This window comes from Cladophialophora yegresii (genome assembly GCF_000585515.1).
Source record: "Cladophialophora yegresii CBS 114405 chromosome Unknown aczIN-supercont1.7, whole genome shotgun sequence".
Classification (NCBI taxonomy): Eukaryota; Fungi; Ascomycota; class Eurotiomycetes; order Chaetothyriales; family Herpotrichiellaceae; genus Cladophialophora; species Cladophialophora yegresii.
The window spans coordinates 1193459-1217296 of NW_006913051.1; the positions used below are offsets into that span (position 1 = coordinate 1193459).

The 23838-nt window shown below is 54.6% G+C and overlaps 5 protein-coding genes across 5 annotated transcripts; 1 reads left to right on the top strand and 4 right to left on the bottom strand.

The window, feature by feature from the left end:
- Positions 1-520: 520 nt before the first annotated feature.
- On the bottom strand, positions 521-2308 carry A1O7_09560 (uncharacterized protein; the record flags this gene model as incomplete). The annotated part of the gene is made up of 2 exons (XM_007763548.1): positions 521-2176; positions 2237-2308. The coding sequence occupies 2 exons, from the start codon at positions 2306-2308 to the stop codon at positions 521-523; spliced, it is 1728 nt and encodes a 575-aa protein (XP_007761738.1).
- Positions 2309-3682: 1374 nt separating this feature from the next.
- On the bottom strand, positions 3683-5935 carry A1O7_09561 (uncharacterized protein; the record flags this gene model as incomplete). Its single annotated transcript, XM_007763549.1, has 5 exons — positions 3683-4682; positions 4731-5143; positions 5189-5275; positions 5421-5639; positions 5699-5935. 5 exons carry the CDS (start codon positions 5933-5935, stop codon positions 3683-3685), a joined length of 1956 nt encoding a protein of 651 aa, XP_007761739.1.
- A 996-nt stretch (positions 5936-6931) lies between these two features.
- On the bottom strand, positions 6932-12636 carry A1O7_09562 (chitin synthase; the record flags this gene model as incomplete). The annotated part of the gene is made up of 2 exons (XM_007763550.1): positions 6932-12284; positions 12344-12636. 2 exons carry the CDS (start codon positions 12634-12636, stop codon positions 6932-6934), a joined length of 5646 nt encoding a protein of 1881 aa, XP_007761740.1.
- Positions 12637-14876: 2240 nt separating this feature from the next.
- On the top strand, positions 14877-20244 carry A1O7_09563 (chitin synthase; the record flags this gene model as incomplete). Its single annotated transcript, XM_007763551.1, has 2 exons — positions 14877-18781; positions 18831-20244. 2 exons carry the CDS (start codon positions 14877-14879, stop codon positions 20242-20244), a joined length of 5319 nt encoding a protein of 1772 aa, XP_007761741.1.
- A 1440-nt stretch (positions 20245-21684) lies between these two features.
- On the bottom strand, positions 21685-22977 carry A1O7_09564 (uncharacterized protein; the record flags this gene model as incomplete). Its single annotated transcript, XM_007763552.1, has 1 exon — positions 21685-22977. The coding sequence occupies one exon, from the start codon at positions 22975-22977 to the stop codon at positions 21685-21687; it is 1293 nt and encodes a 430-aa protein (XP_007761742.1).
- Between the last annotated feature and the right edge of the window lie 861 nt (positions 22978-23838).

Genomic DNA, 23838 nt, shown 5'->3' on the forward strand with positions numbered 1-23838 from the left:
TGTCGAATGTCGAATGTCGAATGTCGAATGTCGAATGTCGAATGCACACGATGGTGCGATGCGATGCGATGCGATATTTATATCAGACCGTTCGACTCACTCTGACCCTACGGTAACCCTGAGTTGGGTTGAGTCAACACCTTGGTACAGTACTCCGTATCAGCACACTCCAGTGCAGGATATATTCATTTTCATCTTCGTCTCTTTACCTATATACCATGCCTTGATTTGCGTTTTCCTTGCCTTGACTTGCTATATCTCGGTTGTATGTCATTGCCTTCCTTATTTGCACACCAACAGCCACAGCCGCATACAGGTGTGTACACACACAGTAGCTATAGGTACCTAAGACTTCTCTTCACTCCCGTCTCGTGCTTCTTGAACCCCCGCCGTCCTCATAACCGACACATCTGAAACTGTAAACTGAACCATGCCTTGACTGTAGGTCGGTATTTCACATCAAAGCAGCCGCATAAAGGTCTATACGCACACAGTATACTGTAGCCGTCTCTTCACTAACCTACCCACTCGTCTGCGCGACCTCCTCCTGCTTGGGTTCGCCAGCCTTTGTGCCCAAACCCCCTTCGCCAAGCTTGACTTCCAGCACGGCACATCTTCCCGATTTCACGGCCTCGACGGCCTGCGGCAACTGCTCCAGCAATTCCGCGACCGTGCTGACGGTACCTGCCCACGCCTTTCCTCCCGTCGCGGCCTTCGCGATCCCCGCGTAATCCGGCGTGGGGTCAAAGCTGATGTTCAGCTCCTTGTTGTCCACTTTACTGCCGTGCCCTTCGGGATGTACCAACAGCATGGACCGCCTCGGCGCGTTCCACCCCTTGTTGTTCAGCACGATGGTGAGGATCGGGATGTTGTAGCGCTGGGCGATCCAGTAGACCGAGGCCGGGACGGAGAACATGTACGTCCCATCGCCGACAATCTGGCAGACGAATTTGCCCTTGTTGGGGCCTTCAGCCCGGTGCTCGAAATCCGACGCGAGTTTCACGCCCAGGGCACCGCCGCCGGACCAACCCAGGCCGCCGCCGCCGCAGTTGATCCACGATTTGGGGAGCACGGGGGCGATCTGGTCGGCCACGAAGAGCGTCAGTGTGACGGCTTCGACCGCAAATATCGCGTCCTTGGGCACGGCGGCCCGGATCTGCCCGCCGAGGACGTGCGGGTCGATCGCCGCTTGCTGTGGGTTCTCCGGCAGTTTCGCGAGTTCCTTGGGTCGACTCCAGCGGGCGGTGTAGGCTTCTTGTCGCTTCTTCGCGGCTGCGGCGTGGTCTTCGTCTGACTGTCGGGGATTGGACGCGAGGTAATCGTTCAGTTGGGTGAATGAGGTCGCCGAGTCGGCGCTGAAGCGAGCGTACGCAGGGATATAAAAGACTGGCATCTGTCGCTTCAGCACGTCCACGTCAATGTGCACTATCCTCGCATCCTTCTTCGGCTTGCATTGCGTGGGGATCCAGGGGACGTCGCAGTCGACCACGAGGATGAAGTCGGCCGTCGTGATTGCCGGGTCTGACCCATACCGCATGCCCAATGACGCAGGGTGGTCCGTGGGGAAACACATGTCCGAGCCACCAGTATCCAACACACGGAGGGCGGGGATCTTGTCGGCCAGCGCCACAGCTGCGGTGACTGAATCTGCGTTGCGACCGGTATACCCCACGACCATCAGCGGTTCTTTGGCCTTGACGAGTTCCTCCGCAATCATCTTGACGGCATCTTGCGGTAGCGCGGCCGGCGCGACTGCCTTCCACTGCTCCTGGTCGAGGTGGTATGGCTCGATGTCCTCTTCCATGGCCTCCCTCGCGCCAACCAGATACACGGGACCCTGGGGATCGCTTGTCGCAAATTGCAGGGCGCGATTGACGATTTGCTTGACGTTCCGCCCACCCTTGATCTCCCCGGTATATCTGCAGTACTGGGACACGATCTGTTTCTGGTCCGGCACGTCTTGGATCCAGTGTATATACTCTGTTCTTGACCCCCGGTATTCGCCTTCGATCGTGTAGGGAGACAGGCCGGCGAAGATGAGCACGGGCGCTCGGCCGCACGAGGCATTGTGCACGGCGGCTGCGAGGCCTTGGGTGCCGACGTCGACGTGCACGATCACGCATTGAGGCTTGTTGGTCAATCGCGCAAAGCCGTCCGCCATGGACAGGGCGACCATCTGTGTGTGGCATTTGTTCAGTCTTGATTCGGGCCACAGAGTTCTGTGTTCATATCATACCTCATTGGGACATGTGATGATCCTGGGGAAGTTGTCCTTCTTTTCCCTTTGGCCCTTGGTGATCGCTTCCATGATCGAAGGGTGATCGGACCCAAGGTTGACAAAGACATGGGTGATACCGGCCTGAGCACAGGTGTATTAGTGAGTGACAGGTCCGGGGCGCCTTGCTGGCCAGGTTCTCTTCTCACCTCCCAAATAGCCTCAAAGAAGGCATACGAGGCCGTGTAGTCGCTAGATGAGCAGGATCAGCTTGCATGTTTGCTCCCATGGGCACGATCCGGGCGGGCATACGATTTCGCAACGGACCCCATTGTGTACTTCGGCTCGCTCTCTCGCGCTCAGAGAGTCCGTGGGCGATTGAGTAGTGCTTCGTCCGGCAGGATTGAATGCGAAGAGCACTGGCGCTGTGCTGCCACTGTACTGTTTATCTGCAATACAATCCGATCTTTCAGCAGGGTTGGAGTATGTTAGAGCGTCCAACCCACACATTAATATCAGACCCCCCGCAATCGGTTGTCCTGGCCGGCTTGAGTTGACCCAACAGCCGGCAGAATTCCCGATGCTAGCCACTGCTGGGCGCCGGATCAGTACCCACGAACAGTCTTTGGGCGCCATCTATTGCGGCTTCTGCTCCAGGCAGTCGGCCGTGGAGGGACGAGCGCGAGGAAGCCGATCATTGTGGGGGGAAGTTGCGCTTTCGAGCTTAGGTGGCGTGTGGGGTTTCCTGCGCTTCCTTGTTGCTTGTCTCCGGCATCGCTTCCCCAGGGCACGAACACGAAACTCGACATTGACTATCGAGCTTCTGAACCCCAGGTCGAGCTTAGGGTGGAGATTAGACTCGCATATGTTTCAAAAGGGCGTCTCACCGGGATCCTTCTGTGCACAGTACGACGCGCATGCACCCGCACACGTTCATCTGCGGGCATCGCGCGGTGTCACGACTGATGCATCGCGTACCAGTACGGAGTACCTAGTAAACTTTCGGTGCGGAATTGAAGCCGAACACGCCAAACTCATCTGCCGGCGAAGGACTGATTCAACGTTCAATTGCTTGCACTGAGATCACGCCAAGCCCCCTGTGCTCCTCCACGCTGATTGATGCCATCGACTGCGAAGTGGCCTGAACATACGCCTGGTTGGAATCCGGAGTGTTCCCTACGAGTATGCTTGGAGGCAGAAGAAGGCCCATCTCCCCCATCATGTACCCGGTCAATATGTAGTCTTCCCTTTCCCCTTTATAACCACCCTCGGTCTCGAGCATCTGCACACGTCTCAGTTTGAACTCCATGGCCCGTTATACCTCGTCTCGTGTGCATGCCATGATCCCTCCGAAATGGATGCCCTTGATCAAATACTACATCCCGGATGACCTCAGGGCTGAAATCTCGTAGTCGTTTTGCGCAACCCTGCGTGCAGGGTTCCTGTCCCCTCCCTTCTTCCCCTGCTTCAGAATCCACCCACCCCTCTCACCCTCTGAACGGCGCCGATAACACCCTTTGCCCAAGCAAAGCGTCCTGGATCCACGCCGATGGCGCCCTCCGCCTGCTCCCCCGTCTCGGGATCCTTCCAACACCCAGCGTCGTCCCCCTGACCCTCGACCTTGCCGTACAGGTGCGTGTTCTGATTCTGCTTGATCCCCTCGATCCACCTCCCCACGACCAGCGGACTATCAATCATGACGTTGACTTCCTGGCTGTGGTACCACGACTGGGTGTCTTGGTTCCCGTTCCCCTGGATGCCGATGTGGTCGTCGACAATCATGAGCTTGATGTGACAGGACCGTTGCTTGAATTTGTTGTGGATCGGTCGGGTTTGGTCCTTGGCCACGTAGGCGTACACCTCGAGGTTGAGCCGGTGGTCCGGTCCAATGTCGCGGTAGAGGTTGTGCGCGATCATCTCGTTGTGGCCGCCTTGCATGGGTAAAAGCTCGCCGGCGTCGTTGTAGCCTAGACAGTAGTAGTACGTGACCTTGACGCCGCGTTTGCATGCGTTCACAATCTCGGGCAGGAGCGCCTCGGCGTTCAGGTCCGGAGTCTGGATGAACACGGATCGCGTGGCGTGCCGGAGGGCCGACGTGAAGGCGGCGTTTTGCGGCGTGTGCAGGCTGTGCTTGTTCGGCGGGCCCCAGGCTTGCCGGCAGACCATGGCGATGGGAAAGGGATCGTGTCGAGGGATGGGGATCAGCGGGGTCATCGTATCCGCTGGTTCGATCTCCGGCGCACTACCCTTGGTGTGCGGTTGGATGGTGGTATTGAGGAGGCGAGTGATTGCATTGACGCGCGTTTCGCCTCTACGCGGGTTCAGGGCTGCTACGGCGCGCAGGACCTCCGATTTGAGGTCCGGGTCGTAATGCGGATCCTGAGAGGTATGCTGAGGTAGGTCTATCTGTGCACCTTCCTCGGCTATCTTGCTCAAGCTGTCGGCCCCGTCAGGAACAGAGGTTGTGCTGGGCCGGTCAGCAAGCACTTCCCAGTTGATCTACGGGGCAACCTACGCATGATAGACCGTCCTCAACTTGCCGTGCTCGTCGAACATCGTGGCATGACTCTCCGCCTCGAAAGTTGGCTCCGGACAACTAGCCGCCGGTCGGTCTAGCAGCGGTAATGGCGGCTTGAGAGCATTGTGCCAGGATATGAGAGCGACCTCGTAGAAAGAGTCGACGATCGGCCCTTCGAACTGCGTCATCATTTCCATATTGTCAATGTCTTGGATATTGTTGCTCTGCACAATCGCTATACGGCGATCGACAACCATGTACTTGGCATGAAAGGTGCCGAAAACGGGTCGATGAAAGTTGACGACTTCGATGTCGACGTTGGGGAGTTCGTCGGGATGCGGAATCCTGATTTTGCCGTCGGGGTCGGCAAACTCTTCGGGTTTGACTGCCAGGTGATTGTTAAAGACCTGCTGAGGTCAGATACGACCGGCAGCAGCCTGTCGACCTGAACTTACCTGCTTCGCACTGCCGCGGTCATAGATGATCTTGACGACCACTCTGCGGTTGTTCAAGACTGCCTTTTTCGATAGTTCTCGTAATCCCTGTACGAGTGTCAATATCAGCCCCTGTGCAATCTCACTTCTTTGAGGACCGCCAGGCCACTGCACAGGCGGGACAAAACACCGTCTCGTTGGTCTACAGGTTCGACATTGCCGCAAGTCTTGTCTTCTCTGGAGAACATCTTACATTGGTAATCAGCCTGGTTGGTTCTGAATGCATCCAGTAGTTGGTCGCCAGGAATACTTCGTGCTCCGCCCTGGCTATTATATTTGACATGTGCCGACAGATATCAGGAACCATGGCCATAATGGTAAGCGGGCACACTCCGTTCGACCCCATGAGGGAAGGCGAGCAGACGCCCGCCAGGGGATTCTTCTCCAGCGTACACAAGACATCATGATAAATCTAGACGTCGTGTCAGCATCAACTTAGAGGCTAACGGTGGCCACTGCCTCAAGTCGTACCCTCAAGAACAAATCACTCGGATTCGACGATCCCCAATTCCCACATTCTCGAGCCTCCTGCAGATCACCCGGCTTTTCTTCCCCTAGCTTAAGCTTCTTGGTAACGATTTCGTCGTCGGCGCCGACGCCGTAGAGCTTCTTCGCCGCCTCGCGAGGAGACAAGTTCGGGTTCTTGGCCAATTCGGAACTTACCGACCGGCCGTCCTGGCAGAGCTCGTAGACGTTTTTCGGGATCATCGTGGTACCGAGGATGTCCGGCGCGTCTGTGCAATGGCGATTATCCCATCACGACCGCCGAGATGTCTTCAGTTGAATTAGGAGCTTGACAGCGTCGGACCTTCGCAGTTGGCGGCCCAATGCAGGGTGATGCAATGGCGATACTGGGCGTCGTGGCAGGTCTGGGCCAGCTGGAACCGGGTGAGATTTCATGCCGCATATTATTTCTCGTCCTCTGAGGGTGGGAAGACGATGTTCGAGTCAAGGCCGCGCAATCAAGGGTCCAAATGCTCGAAAACTTGCTTCCGCCCGCACCCTCGTGATTGGTATCCGTTCCTGGCCGTTCTGAGGGAACGGTCCTGCGTCGCGTGCTCGGCTGATCTCAGGCTCGGATCTTTATCTAGGCTCCTGATCGCGTGTCACTACGGGTGGGCGATGACAGCATTGCACCTGGAATTCCGCCCAATCCGGGTTTGTGGCCCCCCCTGAAGCTTGCCAATGCTTGTTTCGGGCTTTCCGGAGCCTACGAGTACATACAGTAGGGCTCAAGAACGCCCTACACCCAGTCAACGGTTCCTCTCCTGCTCGTTCCACACTGAATAACGAGAGTCTACACCCTCAAAGTTACGAGACGATCTGGATTTGTTGCAGCGATATCTTCGCAATGTCACCTGTATTGTGCAGGGCTGGATTTCCATGATGCGAATGCTCCTACAAAAAGCAGCTGCGAGGGAAGACACATGCCAGCGTCTTCCCGCTCCTCTTTCTATTACCCTTAGATTTCACTTGTGGAGACCATCCCCGTTGTATCCCCAGTCTGACCATTAAGACCAGCTGAGGAATCATCCCAGTTGTACAATCAATACCTTGCCACCCATTTTGACCTTCCGTCCTAACGCTCTCAATATGCTTCCCAAATACCACCCGCTACCCATACATCAATGCGGGAATATGCCTGCAAATCACAACTGGCCGGAAAGGATGGCCTCGGTCGCTGCACGATGGATTAGCGTCTGACTAAGATTCGACCGGGCGGGACAACTTACCACTTCCAATGTACGCCCTCTTCACGTCTAGGTTGACGTTGAACCGTCGCTCTAGCTCCTGTTTGATACCTTTCTTCGTCACGGTCATTAAATCTGCCGTCTTCAGGATGTCGCGGATCTCGTTCAAGATCATGTCGTCAGTGGGCAGTCCAGTCAAGTCCGACATGTCCATGTCGGCCACAGACTGACCACCCACCATCATGCCGCCTCCCAACATCTCAGAAGGCGCCAGCGACATCCTCGACTGGGCATAGCCTCGGTCATACATTGGTGGATTCACGTCGAGCTGCGAGACAGATCGTGAAGGCGCCATGAGATGTGCGGTGCTCTCATAGTAGCCCGCAGGGGCACCTCCGTAGACCGAAGCCGTAGGGTGATATGACTTGGTGCCATAGCTGTATCCTGACACTTCCGTCGCGTCGTCCCGTTGCGTCTGCGCGTCCCAAAGTTCGGCTTGGTACTCTTCCCACTTCTTCTTCGGGATCGAGTCAGGATCGAACTTGCCCTCGTCCGAGATCAAGATCTGCCTGCCCTTCTCACCGGTCACCAGACGGGTGTTGCCCCAGCTGAAATCATCCATGTGCCAGAATGCGTAGAGCGGCAGGCCTAGGGAGAAGACGGGCATGGCCAGAATATACACAATCATCCAACCAATCATTTCCCACTTGCGCCTAAGAATAAAAATGATGGCCTGCAAACCGTAGATCGCGCCCAGCAGAATGAAGGCGGTCAGAGGTATGACATCGCTCGAGATGGAGAGCAACACAATCAAGTAAACAATGTAGGCCACGGTTACCGGGGCGATCACCGTCGACAGCAGGTCCAGGAAGACGACGAACCGCATGCTGAAACAGCAGAACCCGCAAAGCTGTTGAAGAGGCAACAGCTCGACCAAGTTGTGCACGGTACTGTTGATCCACCGGCGTCGCTGAGACATGAACACCGTCCAGCTGTCTGGCGCAATGGTCCAGGCGTGCGCGTGGAAGATGTACTTCGTCTTGTACTTGGAGTGATACTTGAGAAGCAGCGTCGTGAGGTATCTGTCTTCACCCAGGTGCAACAAGTTCTTCATGTGCAACGTGTCAACACGGATCTCCGAATAGTCCTGGATGATGTCTTTGCTCACGAAGAGCGGCTTCCCGGTCTCGGCAGCTCGGATTCGATACATGGTGAAACAACCGGGCAGACACGTGACGGAGCCAAAGAGGGACTCAAAGGCCTTTGTCAAATTGTGAGAGATGTAGTACTCGTACACCTGCATCATGGTGATGAAGGACGACTTGGCGTTCGACAACGAAGTCTCTCCGCACACAGCAATCAGCCGTGTGTCGCGCAGGAACGCCGAGACCATGCGCGTAGCCGAGTCGGGCGCAACAACCGTGTCCGCGTCGATCTGCAACATGAATTCATAGAAGGTCGGGTTGACTCCGATAATGTTCCTGATCTGGTGATGCATTTCGAGTTCCAGAGGGCTCATAGGCAAATTGTAGTGGACGCGGTTCAGGAAGCGCATGATGACCATCTGAGAGTCACGTTTCCCTCTGTTGCCCGGCCTCGAGACTTCGGACGGTTTGCCAATCTTAACCACCACCATGAAGGGAACGATGTGCCCCTGCACTTCGTAGAGACCGGAGTACACCTTGCCCATGTTGTGTTGCTTCATGCCTTCACCAAGCGACTCGAAGCTCAATGGCTCAGGATCAACGGTTTCCGCCACGCCCAAAATGTCGAGCACAATCCGGGGAGTCGGTCGGTCATTTCCTTGTCCGATAATCATGCCATCGCAGACCACAATGAGCAATTTGCGTTTGTCGTCGTACCGCATTCGGGCTGCGGAGTCGATAGCTCGACGTAGAGACTCTTCGTCTTCGGTGTAGGCAGGAACTTGGCAGATGACGAACTTGTCCAAGTTTTCAGGCACGTTCTTCCCTCCAAATTGAAGAGCCGCGAAGAACTTGAAGCCGATGACGGTACACAGCAGGATCGAAATCGCCAGGAGGATGTACTGAGCGAAGAGACATTGTGCCGAGTTTCGAGTGTCGGTAACTCCCACGAAGAACAGGTTTTCCAGACAAAGATGCATGCGAGCTTTCAACGCCGGGTCGATGTCGAGCGCGTCCCAGTACTTGGTGACGTCCTGACCTGCCCGTTGTGTGAATAGGTCCACCACACTATCGTCCATGAAATTGGTGTCGACTCCTGAAGGCACCTCTTCACCTGGAGGCGCTCTGACCGTGCGTCCGCCCTGGTTGTACGTTGTGAAGTCGTATACACGGCCGTTCATACTTGCGATGGCACGCGATTTTTTGGCCAGGGAATGCACGTATTTAGGGGTGTACCCAATCATGCCCTTCTTGTAGTTGCCTTTCAAGAAGATCATTTGTTCATAGAACCAATCAGGGCGAGAATCGTTTGTAAAGGTCCGGAAATCGTGGTAACGACGGTTGGGGTCGGTGGTACTGATGACGGTAGCAGACCCCGTAACGTTGGTTGTTGTGTAGTCCAGCTGGACCGTAGGGTCAACGCGTCCATCTTTCCCTTGGCAAAGCGCCGACACCTGCACTGGGAAGAGGCCGGTTGCATCCAGGCCAGCGTACTTCTCAATCGAAGTTTGCGGAATGATACTAGGATAGTGACTTGGCGCATAGGCCCCTAGATCAAACACTACTCCCCGGATTGCAGTATAGGCAGTGTTATGATCCTTGCCGTCATGCGATGACAATTCGGCTGCAGAATAGACATTCTGTTTTGGACAGATGAGTTGGGGGAAGATGACGATGAAGAATGCCACGAAGAGACAGCTGAGCCAGATCATGATGTTGATGGCAAACTTTTCCCTCCAAGCAATGCGTACATCCTTGCGCTTCATACCGCCTCCCCACTTGATGGCGAAGTCCGGAAGGTACCAGGTGAGGAAGTAGACGATTGCGAGCCATCTCTTCCGTGATGAGGACACAGGCACTACATCGACCTCTTCCATCTTCTTCCTGTTGCCCTTCTCGGCAAGTTCTTCCTTGGTTTCAAGGTTGCGGAACATGTCGCCCGAGTTGAATGCAGAGGCGCCCGCCTCGGATTTGGTGTCGAGTTCTCTGTTGCCAAAGTAGCCGCCTCCTTTGGTCTCGTCACCGTAGATGTTGGGTGTCCCATCTTGAGAAGGAACCAGCCGGGCTTTGGAATCACTGAAAGGATTCATGCTCGGGGTATCGGGTCGGGAAAGTGTGGGAACATCGCCTCCGAAGTAAGCCGCGCTCTGGGAACCGGTGAGAGCAATGCTTGCCCAGCAGCGTTCACTAAGGAATACGCCGGTGTTGCCAATTCTTGCTTCATTCGCGGGCCACTGCTTGCTGTCCAGAACGAGCTGAGCCTTCTCGCGATCACTTCCAACAATGCCAGGGTCGGCCTCGGTCAGACCCAAAAACTCCCCGAACGGTAGGAATATGTTGAAGTCGGCTGTGCGGAGTCTCTGGCTGATTTCGGCTATACCAAACGTCTGGACTTGCTGCCGGACACACTTGCTGTCAAACTGATTGGCGATGCGCCTGTCATTAGGCTTCAAGCAAAATATAAAGTAGTTGTTGACGTTGGGTGCAGTCAAAGATTTCGTGATATTGTCCAACGAAGAGAGGAACTGCGCTGCCGCACCCTGAGACAAACCAGTAGCAGAAGGCTTGGTTCGACGGGTTCTGCCTTCTTCGTGGGCGCTGGCCGAGTCGCCCTCTTCCTGGGGTGCAGGAGAACGGTCGGCTCTTCGACTTCCCATTCGGCGCAACTGATCATGCTTCTTCCGAGACAAGCTAGGCATACGCAAAGGCTTCGAGCTGACCTGGGCTTGAACGATAGCCGTCTTCTCGGCCGGGTGGCTGACCGTGTTGAGGGCTTCTTGACCGAACAAGCTCGCGACAAAATCACTCTTGGTGGCTCTGATCATATTCATCAGATCTCCAGAGACAACATCGCCGTTCTCCTCGACCAATCTGTTGACAGGATAGTCGACTTCACCAGCATAATGGCGAACAGTGAACGAAGCCGCAAGGTTCGTGGTGGCAAAGTTGCTGCCTGGCAAGGTCGTAGATGCACTGCTAACCGTGATGGCCTTGTTTCTATCCTGGAACCGTTTTCGCAAGCTCTCCAGGAATTGAGTGTCTGTGCGGCCACGACGGGTTTGATCATCAAGAATGGCGAGCAAGCCATTGCCATGCTTGAGAAGGCCACGGACGGCGTCCGAGTTGTCAAAGTATCGTGTGGCTGGCACGCTGACCTCTTCACTGTCGAGCATCTCAGCCGTCTTCTCAAAAAATCCGTGCAGGCAAGTATTGTAAAGCGACTCATTGGCTGCGTTGTTTAGTAGTTGATCCAGTACCGAGCCGGTAGATGAGTGGTCTGCAAATCCGGGGAAGTCGACGATTGAGACTGTGTTGGCCACTGCGTCTTCTGCCGCGCACATCCTTTGGTTGATGCTTTCAATAATGTATGCAACGAGAAGAGAGTATAGCGTTGTTGCGAGTTCATCCGCGTTTTCTCTTGCGCCCTTGGCATCGAGCATCACGGTAACACGCTCACGGTGGATTGTTCTTGTCTTATATCTCATGCTCTCCTCGAGATCCTTCACGCCGAGACCGAGAAACGCAGCAACCAAAGCGAGTGTGTCGGTGTTCTTGACCACGGTCACAGTCTCGCCACCTTCGTGCGAGAAACCACCACTTTCTTCCGCCGCGGTCATTGTAGCTTGGCCTGTGCCGAATTCAAGCTGGCCAATGTGCAGAATGGCGGCAAGCACCTGACAGATCTCGGCAATTTCCGTCCTGGGAAATTCGAGTTTTCGCAGAGCCGTCTTGAAGTGCTGAAAGCCTTCGGCGTCATTGATGCCCACTTTCATCTGCGTCGGATGGCCTAAATACCTCCATCGCTTCTGAGCCACGGAAGCAGATCGTGTGAGGCCGCCCGTGCCGGAAGTACTGATGTTCGTTTGTCCATTGAGGCCGAGATGTGACTTCTCGGCCGCACTTGTCCCCGCCAAGAGATAGTACAGCACATGGAAGCTCCTCTCACCGGTCGGAACGTGTGATATGCGACTCCTTTCCAGGCGATGGTCCAACATTTTGCCTCCGATGAGGGTGGGTATCGAAGAAGAAGCGTCATATTGTAACTCGTAGAACAGGCCGGCCTTGGAGGCCGTCTGAGTGGTGGTCGTTTTGGTCGTGGTCAAAGTATCGAAAACAAAGGCGGCGAGAGATAGTTTGGAAGAGAGCGGTGTCGAGGAAAACGAGAGAAAGGCTGAAAGGAGATGTGATCTGACCGTCGTCTTGCCAGACCCTGACTCGCCACTGTTGCACAATTAGCATCTGCCACCAAACATTTCTCGGTACGCAGCGAGGGTCCTTACAAGAAAACGACTGCTTGATCTTCGCCTCTGCTTCCCAGTCTCGCCCACGCTCTGCGAGCAAGCTCCTCCGCCTCGCCCATTGCGCTTCCCTCCTTTTCGCCATTGGGCCCCCGGGTTGACGAAGTGTATGTGTTGAGACAGATTAGAGCCTGCGAGGATAACTTTGCCGTCGGCAGTGAAACGTGGAATCGACTAGCCAGATGTGCGGTCAAATGAGTGTCGGATTGTAAATGGGGTGGGAGGGCAGGCAAGGACGCCTGTAGATGGGCAGGGACATTGCCGCGAGCAGCCATGTTGTAGAGATATTTCGGACGCGTCAAATTAGATGTAACGGCAAGCCGTCTCGGCTCTCACACCAGATCGAATGGGAAATCGTCAATGCATCTGGATATTGGCGGTTGGGAAAAGGGTCACAATGCGGAAGTCAGGAGCCTTCAAGCGTCAGTCGAGGGGATCGGGTGGCGGCGACGGCGAAGCAACGAGCGTCAGGATAGTCGAAATAAACAACAATGCAAAGTGAACGATTGCAGTGAAAGGTCGTGGACTCGTAGCAAAGACTGCAATGGAGAAAATGCAACGTCAAGGGAGTCGACAACAGGAGCAACACTGACTTCGATATCCGCGCAGGAGAGAGGATTCGTCTGTCTGCGCAATCGTCTGTGAGGCCAGAGATTTCAAACGCGGGCTGTTGTCGTATTGTCTTTACAACCGGAACAACACAGATGTCAGAGCGACCTTTTGAGTGCCCGGCCTTCTTCCTGTTTTGGCCTTTTTGTTTGACAAGGCAGTTCATCATTGGGCCAGTCAGCCAACTGCGCCACCGCGCCCCTCACACGCGCGATCTTTGACTCTGCGGACACGCACAACGCTGCCGTCGATGCTGACTACGATGACTCGTACTGTGTACAAGATGGAAAAGAATAAGAGCATTCCGTACCCGAAGATAGGGCGATTGCACTCGTGGTGGTTGCAGCGTGATGACCGTTGTCGGTGATCCTCTACTCTCGAGCTTTACGCGAAGGAGCGATCGCTATGGCCTATTTGCCACGCCACCAGTCGTACTCCGTATCTACAAGTCATCATCCGGACCTGCTGCGCGGCCATGTTCAGTCCGCGACGAGCCACACCTGCTTGAGGCGACATCCTCCACGAAAAGGATTCTCTGGCTCCTTACTACTGTGAGGACGAGATATTGAGATTTGCGAAGAGAAAATAGACATGAGTCCGACAGTTGCCATGTGTCAGACAACTGTGTCATTTGTGCTTGTCTTTATTGTTCTCCTATTTTCCGCTGCGACAGGTGTAGCACCAGTCTACGTACTAAGTATGACGCTTTTGAACAAATCACGTTTGTTTTTCGCTGGCCGACTCGCTGGCAAGCGAGCGACCCCATCTTCGGAACGTCAAACCGTGACTGATGCGTAAAAATCGACGGTGACGGACGCCGAAGCTCAAAAGTGAGACAGTGTGTTCGTGATGCAGCACACATCGTGCAGCCTGCAGGTGAGCAGCTGCGGGCAGCAAACAGCCGAGTGGTGAAGCCCGAGCCCGCACGCCCGGAGGTTGAATGCCCGCTGAGGGTCATGTGACTTGGCTGGCCCAGGCTTGTTTGAGGCGAGGACGAAATTGTGGGCTGAGGTGGGCACGACACTGAAACAAGACGCGACGATTTTGTTCCCGGCTTTCGTTGGATCTCTCGCCATGCGGTGTTTACTGGGTACGAGTGCTGTGCGCATGTCGCATTGTTGGACATACACGTTCCCTTTACGTACTGCTTGTGCCTCAGCATGAGTACGAGGTAGCTCTCGACATGCACGCGTGGTGCTTTGCGCGACCCGTTGCCCTGGAGCACGTTCTCCTGGCTGTGGTGATTGGCTTGGAGAAGATTTGTTGCTTTTTGACCTCCCGGACTCCCCTGCAGCAACCCGAATCTCTTTGACCCAGAGAAGGTTAAGGCCATTCGAGATCCGGGGCTCGACTGCCTAAGAAAGGATGCTAGAGACCAACGTGGCGTTGGAGATTGGCTGCTATTCTTGACCTGGCTCGCCCGTGGCTGCGGATCGCTGCGAGCGTTGCAGGGATGCTTATTGTGCTGTCATCAACCTGTAATGTAACAGTCAATACACAGCCCAAAACACGCGGGTGGAGCGTTGCAACTCCTGTCTGCGTGAAGCAATTGCCAGTATCGCTTTTGCCATCACCCATTCATTCTGTACACACCTTCACTCAGACACAATATCACATTCGTTTACGTTCTGCACTTGAATCACTCAAGAGACTCATACTTATCAGACCATCATTGTTTGCCGATATCTGATTCCACGTTCCGCATACTGCCTTGACGATACCACCCGACGACACTCCTGTCGAACCCCTTCATTCAAACGCCCCGAGAGCAGAAGCCAAGAAGAAAGTTGCAGGTACAACGAAGAGTGGTTGGATATCGGACGCAATTACATCCTTTCACGGCGGTCGATAAAGGCCCTGTCGACTTTCCTGCTCGACAGGGGCCCGAGCCCGACATTGCCTCAACATGGCCAACCGCTATTCGACATATTCGAATAATTCCTCCCATGTCGGTGCTGCCCGGTCAGCGGCTCAGCCGCCGACGCAGGTCTCGACGACTACCCTCCTCAACTCCCTTCACACCGTCTATGCTTCAGGACAAACCTACCAGTTGGACTCATGCACGAGCATTGGCGTCAACACCTGGCTGACCGCGGTCAACCCAGACGCGCAGGGGCGAGTAGGTGGCGTGGTTGACGGCGATCTTGCCTCAAGAGCGTGGGAACATGCCAGGAGAAGAGCAGAGGATGGATGTATAATCCTAGGCTCGCTACACCCTTCGACGCCCTCACTGTTCCAGGCGTTCTTGCAAGTCGTGCCCTTGCCCACTCCGGAGATCGCGTATGTAGCGCTGACAGCGCTTCGACCCTTTCTCTCTTGTGTAACGCCTTCCAATCCAACAACATTCAGACACTCTTCTCTAGCGGCCAAATACACCGTCACTCTCGGCGGGACAGTTACCGGGCTTAGCCTTTCGTTGTCAGGCTCGGCCATTGACGTGGAGAGAGGTCTGCTCAGGATCCCCGCCGAGTCTGGCTTTCGCGCCTTCGACGTCTTCTATTACCTTTTAACGTCAGCATCCACCCCGGCTGAGCGCGAGGTTTTGGGCCTGCAACAACCGTCCAAATATACACTTCTGAATAGATCCGGATATTACGATCCGCCCAGCTACCTCCCAGCGGCCGACGATGCCGCGGCTGCAGAGGACTTTAGAACAGCTTTAAAGAGAATTGGTATCAAAGGCTCGGATTTCCGTGGTCTCTTGTCATGCCTCGCAGGATTGCTGAAACTGGGAGAGACAATTGGGCTCTTGATTGACTCCGATGTGTTGGAAGAGACATGCCAGGATGTTGGCGCTCTGATTGGACTAGAGCCGGATGTTCTTGTCAGAAAATGTACCACTGACGACCGCGAAGTGCTGATCGCCAGCATGTACGAAGCTTTGGTGGACTGGGTTCTGGCGAAGGCTAATGATGCCATTGCTGCAGAACTCCGCTCCGGTGCTCTCACACCTGACTCCAGCACTGAAGCGGGCGATGAGGTCAGTCTTACCATCGTTGAAGTGCCTGGCCAGGCGCTCGGGAAGGCTATAGCTCTACGGAGTGTTTTTGATGACACCCAGGGCATCAACGCCGAGATGAAAGACGATGGCGTCGAGGTCGACTCCGCTGGCCATTCGGTTTTGAAGGAGACCCACGCGGCTGTGGCAGAGGTGGAAGCTGATCTGGGCATCAGAGGCGGGCCCCTTAGCCGCGAACGAGAGCACGACCGAGACCGAAGAGAAGGCATCCTGCAAAAGATTGGCGCCGAAGCCGAGGATGGGGGTTTCCTGCGCACCTTGCTTTACCCAGTCGATGGCGAAGGCCTCAACTTTGGTCGGAAAGGTCGATTCGACCTCAGCACTACTCTGGCTAGCAGCAGGGCATGGTTTCAGCTCTCCATCCATCCCACCGACGATTCTCCAAGTACTCTGGCTACCTTGCCGTCAGCAACCTCTGCATGGTCCGCTGGGCCGGTGTCAAGACAACTGCGAGCATGGAGACTCCCAGAATGGGCGAATCATCGCAACCGACGACTCGATTTTACAGCCGATTTCGACGTGGAAGAGTTTGTGACAAGATACTCCAGCCTTGGGTGCAAGGACGGCAAGGATGGGATTGAAACGTTCCTCCTAGAACGAGGGTGGACGAACGGCGAAGTGATTATTGGGAAGGAGCGCATATGGATGCGTGAATCCGCTTGGTGGGAAGCTGAATCAATGCTGGACATGAAAACCGTCAAGCATGGCTACCCCGAGAGCAACCCTTTTGCCGAACCGCTCAACCCTTTCGCATCGGGCTACTCGGCCAACACGCCTCATAACGGCAGCGGCTTCTTCCCACCAATGGGCGACAATATGAGTGTCCAAGACAGCCGGGAGAACCTCTTGGGTGCCGCAGCTACAGAACGTGCGAAGTCGGTCGCGCCAACCATGGCTCGGACTACTCATACCATCGGCGGTGATTATGGTCTTGGTCCCAAAGGTGACACGCAGAAGACCGATTCATATTGGGATGCAGACCTCGGCCATTATGTTGGAGGAATGGACCCTGAGCTGGCTGATCCTCGAAATGTCCAGTCCGCAAAGACGTCCGCAGGTCGACAAGCTTGGGTATCCCTTGTATGGGCACTGACATTCTGGATTCCGTCTATCTTCTTGCGCTATATTGGCCAGATGAAGCGACCCGACGTCCGCATGGCGTGGCGAGAGAAGTTGGTTTTGGTGTTTCTGATTTTCTTGCTGAACGGCGTCATTGTCTTCTACATCATTGAGTTTGGGAGGCTGCTGTGTCCGAACTTCGACAAGGCTTGGAACGCCAAAGAAGTTGGCTTCCATACTGGCACGGACGACTACTACGCCAGTATTCGAGGCGGCGTGTACGACTTTACGAAATTTTACAAAACCCAACACAGCGACACCGCCATCAAAACCAACGCCGAGAACATGCTGCCGCTTGCTGGGATGAATCTTGACGCCTACTTTCCACCGCCCTTGAGCCGCGCTTGCCCGGGCCTGAACGTCGATGAAAGTGTGCTTCTACAACACAATGACACCAGTGCTATTCTATTTCCCACCGCGCTCCACACCTCTGGGCCTCGGTATCAACCTAATCAGCAATCCAAACTTTATTCCTGGGACTGGTATAGCGACGACTTCCTCCCGAAGATCAAGGACTACTACAAGGGAGATCTCGTCGTGACAAAGGCGAGCATAAAAAAACAAGCTGAGGTCGACCAAAGGCAATGGGTGGTCATCCACAAAAAGATATACGATCTGACTGACTATTTCTACACCCTGGACATCATGAACAATTTTGTCACCTACAGATTCCTGCCCGATGAGGTTACAGAGCTGATCCAAAACAACGTCGGTTCCGACATTACCACTCAATGGGGTACGAACGCCGCGTTCCAGAACAGTCTGAACTGCATGAACAATGCATTCTACGTGGGCAAGGTTGACTTCCGAGATACCCCCAAGTGTCAGGTCAACAACTATCTTCTTCTGGCCTTCACCCTGATTCTATGTGCTGTCATCCTGATCAAATTTTTGGCGGCTCTCCAGCTGGGCTCCAAACGTCGACCGGCTGCACAGGACAAGTTCGTCATCTGCCAGGTCCCAGCGTACACCGAAGGTGAAGACCACCTCAGGAAATCCCTCGATTCTCTTACTGCTCTTCAGTATGACAACAAGAGGAAGCTCATCTGCGTCATCTGCGACGGCATGATCGTTGGAGGCGGGAACGATCGGCCTACCCCGAAGATCGTGCTCGACATCCTGGGCGTTGATCCGAAAATAGACCCTCCCGCTCTGCCCTTCCGGTCTGTTGGTAATGGCAGTGAGCAACTGAACTACGGCAAGGTCTACTCAGGACTGTACGAGTACGAGGGCAATGTGGTCCCTTACATCGTAATCATCAAGGTCGGGAAAGAGTCCGAACAGACCAAATCGAAGCCTGGCAATCGGGGCAAGCGAGACTCGCAGATCTTGCTCATGCAGTTTTTGAACCGTGTCCATCACCGGTCCCCGATGTCGCCCCTTGAGCTTGAGATCTTCCACCAGATCAACAACATCATTGGCGTGGATCCCGAGTTGTATGAGTACCTTCTGATGGTGGATGCCGACACTATGGTCAAAGAGGATTCTCTCAATCGCCTGGTGGCCGCCTGTGCCAATGACGCCAAAATCGCAGGTATCTGTGGTGAGACGAGCTTGGAGAATGAAGAGCGCAGTTTGTGGACCATGATTCAGGTCTACGAATACTACATCTCGCATCATCTCGCGAAAGCGTTCGAGTCCTTGTTTGGCAGTGTTACCTGTTTACCCGGATGGTAGGTCGCCTCTCCTGTCGTGTTTTGAATGCTGCTGACCATCGCACAGTTTCTGTATGTATCGGCTTAGAACGGCCGACAAGGGACGACCCTTGATCATCTCAGACAAGGTCATTACCGAGTATGCCGATTGCGAGGTCGACACGCTGCACAAAAAGAACCTGCTCTCGCTCGGCGAAGATCGATACCTGACGACATTGATGACGAAGCATTTCCCGCAGATGTCTTTCAAATTCATTCCCGACGCTTACGCCCTCACTGCCGCCCCGGAATCGTGGTCGGTCCTGCTCTCACAAAGAAGACGATGGATTAACTCGACCATCCACAATCTTGCCGAGTTGGTCTTTTTGAAAGATCTGTGCGGTTTCTGTTGTTTCTCGATGAGATTCGTCGTCTTCATCGATCTGTTCGGCACGTTGATCCTGCCTGCAACCTGCGGCTATCTCGGCTACCTCATCTATAGAGTCGCTTCCCACACGGGGCAATTCCCTCTCATCTCCCTTGTCATCATCGCCGCCGTGTACGGTCTCCAGGCCATTATATTTATCATCAAGCGACAATGGCAGCACGTTGGCTGGATGATCATCTACATCCTTGCATATCCGATTTATAGCTTTGTCTTGCCCATCTATTCGTTCTGGAATCAAGACAACTTCTCATGGGGTAACACGAGAATCGTCATCGGAGAGAAAGGAGACAAGAAGGTTGTGGCTATCCAAGACGAAGGATTCGATCCTCGTTCGATTCCCCTGCAACGGTGGGATGACTACGCCGCTGCAAACAACCTTCCTGGTCGTCGTGGCAATCCGGGTGTCTACCCCGAGAAAGGATTCGAGTATGGGTACACTGACGATCCAGCCGTGATGGAGATGGACGACATGCACTCGACATACTCGTCTGTGAAACCAGCGAGCACCATTTTGGCCGGCTTTCCTCAACAGCAAGGACCGTATATGGCCCCGCCACGATCAGCAACGCCCATGGGAATGGGTATGGGTGTGGGCATGAACAATCGCGGCAGCACCATGACCGGCCTGACCACCTTCAAAGACCAACCAATCAGTCTGCACGGACGGAACATGTCCATGTTGTCTTTGGGAAGTCAAGCTCGCCTGACAAAATCTCCATCGCCTCAACCTTTGGCGTATCAGGACCACCCCAATCGCAGCCGCAGCCCTTACCAAGGCGGTCTCCCACATTCGGCTTCTCGGCCCTCCCTGTTGAACATCGCAAGCCGTCCGGCCTCGACAGTCATGGACTTCCGCACCGTACCCTCCGCTGGACCGAGCGATCAAGATATCATCATTGCGATTCGCGCCGTCTTGATGGAAGTCGATCTCGACAAGGTCACCAAGAAGCAGGTTAGAGCCTTGGTGGAACAGAGACTGCAGTGCGAGGTGCCTGCCGGTGAGAGACGGACATTCTTGGACAGGGCCATTGACGGGGAGTTGGCGAATATGTAGATCTGTAGGATATAGGGATTCGAGAAAAAGTGCTGTTTGGACAAGATAACGAGCCGATGAATCATAAGCAAAAATTGAACGGGACATGGACGTGCGGCGGCATGATTATCGATGTTACTACTTGTCACATGGTTGGACATTTTTGAGGAGTCACAGGGTCAGTGGGTTGCATTGTTGCTAACGGAAAGGAAAGGAAAGGATAGGAAAAGGTAGGGCTGTCCGGGAAAGGAGCTCCTCCCTCCTACGTATGCACAGGAGCTCGTGTTTTGATAGCTCCAGCTACGAAGTACATTTAATCTTCATCTACGTCCACAGAGTACATCCAAGGGATACCTACATCGATATCCTTATCCTGTCGAACAAAAACCAACACGTGCACAACATAATGAGTGGAAGACGCTGTTTGGTGCCGAAAGGGGCTGCCTATACTGTACCTACAGTAGGTACTGTACTGTATGAATAATTAGATACAGTACCGAGTACGGAGTACAGTAGGTCAGAGACAGCCCCCCGGCCCCCCCTCCCCCCTCCCCCCGGGTCTCCGAGCCCTGCCTGTCCCTCATCTGCCTCTGCGACTGCGACTGCCTCTGTGAGGTACTGTACTGTACTGTAGCTGGGCAGATCGGGTCGGAAACCAGGGGCTGTGTCCGACTCATGTGCTTTTGAAGACCTTTGACCACTGAAAACTTCAATTATTAGTTACACAGTACACAGTACACGGTACGCAATCGCGCCAGCCCGCAAGCGGTTCACACGCGCAGTGAGCAGCTCATAACTATTCTGTTCTGGTTTGTTGAACGCAATACTCGTACACTGGCCATTCGAATTACTCCCCGTGGTGGGTCTCGCGCGTAACCAAGTACTGTACAGAAAGTGGAGTCAATCAGCTGAGTTGGTGACAATGACTGTGTAGAAATCAGAAAAGATACACTTTTGTCGTCGGAATTACGGAAATGCAACTTCGTTCAGCCAGACTCTCGAGACGCCTCCGTGCGAGATGGAGGCAGACTAAATATTATAGAGGTGGTATTCAATCTACAGTAACGAGTGTATGTCCAACAGGGTCAACCGTCGTGGGTGGCAGGCCAGACACCTCTCTGCCCTCCCACGCTGCCAGTCTCACCAAGTCTATCTGATGCCTACCCCAAATCCGGACCCAAGAAGAACTGAACGGCTGAAAGTGAAGCAAAACAGGTCAGGGTATCTCGAAGAAGAAAGTCGAGGCTCAAAGGTCCAAAGCCTGAGCCGAAGAAGAAAAACCAAATGAGTGTATGCCTCCAACTTTTGGTGCCAAAATGCAGGGGCTATTCCATAGCCTGGTAAAATGTCGTCTGGGTCGAATTGAAGACGCAGTCCTTTCCACAGCACGCAGAGCTGCCGCATAAATTTTGTGAGGGTATCAATATAACAAAGGGAATTCACATGCGATAGCTGCGCGCCTCAAAAAGCAACACCAACGCCAGGGCTGCGCAGCGGCCCACCAATCTCCTTGATCAGAATGTCGTGATTTCCGTTGACAATATCCGCGTAGCATGGTGGCATGTCAGGCACACCGCTCACGATCGGTCTCAGTCCACTCTTGGCCACACTTCGCACAGTCCCGGATCGGCTCTGCAGATTCTCCGAGTACGTTGTCACGCTGGTCGCATCCGTCCGGCTCTGGTCGCCGTGTGAGAGGATGTCCGTATCCACGGTACTAGCGATGGTGGATTCGGTCATTGTCCTCTGATGTTGACGTGACCACAGCGACAGCGGCTTCGGTGGTGCTACCGCAGTAGCAGACAGTTGGTAGAATTGGGAACGTTTGCGGCGGTGCTCGGCGAAGGACGAAGAGGTCGACGAGGACTTCGTGGTGCTGATCGAGGAAGAAGTGCGATGGGCAAGCCATTGCGAGATTCTTTTCTGTGTCTGGTAGTTGGGGTGGAAGTAGCCCGAGGGCGAGTTCATGTCCGCTGGCTTGGAGAAATTCCTGGAAGGCGCAGGAGGTACAAATGGTGGAGGCGCCGGGGCCTCTGGAGGGACTTGGTCGTCTGCTGCCATGTCGACCGGACTGGGAAAGTTCAACACGGTGTCACCAATCGCGACAGAGGTCGGCCCAGGGCTGAACTCTTCTTGCATGGGGCTAAGTACGGTCACGGAAGCTTCTGGGCGACCGCCGGGAAGGTGGATTGGAGGAGGCAGCCCGGGAAGCGAAGCCCAAGAAACCGGATGAGAGTGCAGCGCATCGTACTCTGAAGGTGGTCTTGAAATCGCGATGACTGTAGACGATGTGTCGGCGCGCACATGGGACGCACGTCGCTGCTCAATCATAGAAGCAGGTTTGACCGTTGCCGGCAACATTGAGATCTTGTGCGGGACGAATTCTTCCGACTTTGTGCGCACAAGTGCTCGAGGTGGCAGTTTGATCTCCCCAACCTCTGTGAAACTCAGTCTATCGAACGCGGGTAGGTCGGATAGTCGATTGCTGGGCATGTAGATGCTGAGCTCGAGCGGACGATAGCTCTGCGCGGCTCGCCGCAAGGGTAGCTGTTGCGAAGGGGGGAGAGGTGGTTGCGGCGCTGAAATAGATGGCCTCGAGGCATGTCTCCGAGTCGACAGACTGGATCTGAGCGAGGCCTTGCCCTGCGAGACCCATTGCGAAAGCTGAGACGGAGGAGGCGGAGTGGGTGTCGGAGGCAACTCGTCGAAGACAGTGAGCTTCATCGGTGGTACCAAATGAGGTTGTTGGTACATAATGCGCATTTCCCGCTCAACACCTGGAGGCGAATCAGATCTGTCAAGCCTGACCGTGGGAGTTACGAACCTGGTGGAAGTCCTTCATCTTGCAGTTGCTGTTTGTCCCTTCCTGGAGAGAAGCACTGAAAGAATTCGAGATGGCATACGGGCTCCAATGAGTCCTCTGGCGTGACTTTCGACTTCATTTCGCGGACGGAGGATCGACCCCTCGACACACTGCGTCTGGACAGGTCGCTTGCACCACGAAGATGCAACAGTGGTAGAGCGGGATTGGTGACGCCAGCATCAACACAAACATTAGGTAGGGTAGATGGCGATTACAAGTACAATGGGAATATGCAAGGACAGGAAGGCGTGGTGCTCGCAAACCCGCAGCTGCAACCGACCGCGATATCACGCTTCCTTGAGCAAGGAAGTTGAGTCCCGGTGGGAGGGAGGGGGTGTGTGAATGGTAGGTACCTTTCAAGGTGCCTCGCTGTGGAGCGCAGATCCACGAGAACTGCAGTTCTCGCAGAGCTCCTCCTTGGGCAGGCTCATTCTCTCCTCGTGGCGTCGATACAAACGTTGCAGCGGAGCCCTGGTAGATTCGATCAATCACACTCCATCAAGGGCGCTTGTTCAATGGCAGCAGGACACGCCGAAGGAGCCCTGGGCCGAGATGACCATGAGCTGTTTGCATGGCGACGGCGATGGTTGGATGAGAGCATGCCAGCAGAGAAGGCCATGCCAGGTCAGCAATCATCCGAGAGGCTTCAGAAGACAGCGAGCGCCTACGCCATGGGATAGTGGATTGTGTGTTGATGGGAGAGTACGCGCCTTGTCATTCGTGGGAGAAGTTGTGTGAAGGAAGATGAGACG